Consider the following 3180-nt stretch of genomic DNA (forward strand, 5'->3'; position numbering starts at 1 on the left):
TACACGCCCCCGGCGCCCCTATTCTCCCTGAAACAGAGCATCCGAAAGCACCTCTTAGTATCTATATGCGAGGAGTGAGGAACAAACGTCAAACTTCTTAAATTACTTGAAATTGACACACACACGCAGTAAGATGCAGTATACACATGCCCGCAAGTTCTTTCTGTATCTCACCTGCTCTTCCTACTGCAGACGGAAACGTGAATATTACTGTGTTGTGAGTGAGGATAGTGTCCACACGTGAGATGATCTTACATTTATGATACTCTGTTCCCCACCAATCATCCTCTTTTAAAGCAGCAAACTTAGCCTTACGAGGCGAGCCTTCCAGCTCCCCGACCTTTGTCTCTCGGGCAGAGAGGTGGCGTGGAGACTGCAGTGCCATGGGGAGCGCGGCTCTCGGGCGTCGGCACAGACGTGACCAGGCACACGCTCTCCAGGCAGCACAGCTAGTCTCTCCTTCCTCAGCCTGCTCACCACAGGGAAAGCCTGTGCTGACAAATCACACAAGCCATGAGGTTGGCACCATTCAATGTACATGAAATGGTTTACGACAGTAAAGTTCCCCACTTTGGTGACCAGAGATGGTCCTGAGACAAATCGAACACAATCACACGGCTGTTTCATGGATGCGCAACGACCCCAGGCCCTTCCTGCAACAGAAACTCAGGCAGAGGATGTGTCCGACCTTCTCCCCCCACTTCACCGCCCCAGCCCCTGGTCAGGCTTGGGATCAGCCCATGCCGCTGCTAGGGTGAGCAATAAAAATAAGGCCGCTGACACAAGTATTTTTCAATGTGCCCTGTACTTTAATTGAATATCGAATTGAAATTCTTTGTAGCACAAACCACACACTTGAAATACCTATGGAATGGAATCAGTCTTTAAGGGTGTGCCCCAGGCCACGGAAGGCTGTCTCAGATCAGAGACGGGAGCTGAGAAGCAGTCGACTTGGTTATGTTCACCCTCACTCACACCTGCACGTGGGCCGTGGGGACCTGTCTTTGACATGCGGCTCTGGGTAATGCAGAGATAGTTTTGGAAAGTTTCGTGGGGAACAGATTGAAATTTAAATGGAAATTACAAAATTTCAGACCAGCCATGTTACAACCAGTAAAAAGCCTCTGTCAAGCTCAGGATAAGCAGCTGACAACGTTCCACCAACCACAGAACAATCTTATCGACAGAGTCGGCCCATAATTGCATGTCACTAATGAAGACGGGATTACCTAGGTGGCCTCCTTGTAAAATCAAATATCGTTCTGATGTAAGGGCCCAGCACACAGTGTCTGTGACTGCATGCTTATATTTATTTACCTGTTTGTTCGTTCATTCATTCATGCATGCATGCATTCATTCACTCATTCATTCATTCACTTACTCATTCGTTTATTCATTCATCACGCACCACCTAATTATCCTAGTGAGTAGCTACAGTGTGCCAGGCAGTGTCTAATCAATAGGAACTATCAAGATAAATAATATGCAGTCTATATCTTTAAGAAGCTCAGAATTAAGTAAAAAGATAGAAAAGGAGACCATTACAGACAGCAGAGCTCTGTGCAGGTCAGGAACAGGAAGAACATGAATTAACCTAGTGACACCTGGCCAGGGCGTAGAAGGCGCCTCCTCCCAGTTCGTTCTCTTTCTGAGTCATTCCTGTGCCTCTGGGAGGGTCGCCTGCGTGTGGACAAGGCCCTGCTGTGTCCTCGGGACGTGCGCAGGCTCGAGGGGTGCTCAGTGCGTATTTCTAAAAACGAACAAAGGATTAAATGGAGCAGATTTTGTTGTCCACGTGGTCATTAGGTGGATTAAACAGCATTAAGACGGACAGCATGTCCGCGGATGGGCACGCCCCAGTCCAGGCCTTGCAAGGCCCGAGGGTCTTGGACACTGTGCCCTTTATCCACACCTTTGTGCATAAATCCCTCATCTACTTGCCCTCTGTCCTAAGTTCATTTTATGAATTTATAATTGCAAAACCAGTAATTATGAGTAAAGAGTATCTCACAAAGAAGAAAATGAAGTCGCATATACTGCTGCAGCCCACAAACACCCACGAGTGAATGTGGGTGCATTTGTTCTCAGCTGTCCCCCCGCTGCTGCAACCCCTTCCCGGGGAGAGTAGGGGCTGGGCCCGTGCTGGTCTCTGCTTCTGCGCACGTCATCGCTGCCAAACTGCGTCTGTGGTCACCGTTATTTTCTCACGACCGCGTGTGCACTGATTACTAAGAAGAGGCAACAGTCTGCTCTCTTTAATGGGATGTTTTCTAATTTAGTTTCTTAATCGTACATTTTTGTCCTGTAAGCTTTTTATTTAACTTTGAAAACTAAGAGCCTGACCGAGCCTGACCTCTGGCAGCGAATCACCATGATCTTGTCTTCCTATGTTGGCCCCTGAGAAGTGAGGCTAACGTTGCTTTGGGCCGTATCCGTGATGATGCATCTAGGTCAGGGGTCCTCAAACTTTTTAAACAGGGGGCCAGTTCACTGTCCCTCAGACCGTTGGAGGGCCGGACTATAGTTTTAAAAAAAAAAACTATGAACAAATTCCTATGCACACAGCAGCGGCAAAAACACCCGGCGGGCCGGATAAATGTTTTCGGTGGGCCGCATGTGGCCCGCGGGCCGTAGTTTGAGGACCCCTGATCTAGGTTTTCCTCAGACTTAAAAGCCAGGAGGTCACTGACCCTGGCCCACCTCTCCTCCCCTTTTCTGGCTCTTACCTGCCTGCTTTCGCCACGCCCAGCTCACGTCCCAGGCGGAGAAAAGAGGTCCTAGGACCGTGGGAGGGCAGAGCAGGGAGCCCGAGAGAGGCCCCAGGCCTCTCCTCTCGGCCCAGCATCACCTGCTCTGATTGCCCTGTCACCTGGGGACTCTAACCCTAGTTTTCCTGGAGATCGAGGATGGGCTTTGCTGTGCTCCTGACCCTGCGAGCGATGACTGACGCCGCGTTTGCTTTGTTTTGCTGCGCAGAACGGGCTGTCCCCACTGCACATGGCCGCGCAGGGCGACCACGTGGACTGCGTCAAGCACCTGCTACAGCACAAGGCGCCCGTGGACGACGTCACACTGGACTACCTGACGGCCCTGCACGTGGCCGCGCACTGCGGCCACTACCGCGTCACCAAGCTGCTTCTGGACAAGCGGGCCAACGCCAACGCCCGAGCCCTGGTAACC

General features: G+C 50.9%; 1 protein-coding gene across 1 annotated transcript in view; it reads left to right on the forward strand.

Moving 5' to 3' along the window:
• Positions 1-3180, forward strand: part of ANK2 (ankyrin 2, neuronal) — a 114944-nt gene that overhangs the window by 7508 nt on the left and 104256 nt on the right. The window contains exon 5 of the mRNA XM_014550536.1: positions 2964-3174. Coding sequence (XP_014406022.1) covers positions 2964-3174 — 211 coding nt within the window. The remainder of the gene's footprint in view (positions 1-2963; positions 3175-3180) is intronic.

The sequence above is a fragment of the Myotis brandtii genome, unplaced genomic scaffold (genome assembly GCF_000412655.1).
Source record: "Myotis brandtii unplaced genomic scaffold, ASM41265v1 scaffold603, whole genome shotgun sequence".
In the NCBI taxonomy this organism is placed as follows: Eukaryota; Metazoa; Chordata; class Mammalia; order Chiroptera; family Vespertilionidae; genus Myotis; species Myotis brandtii.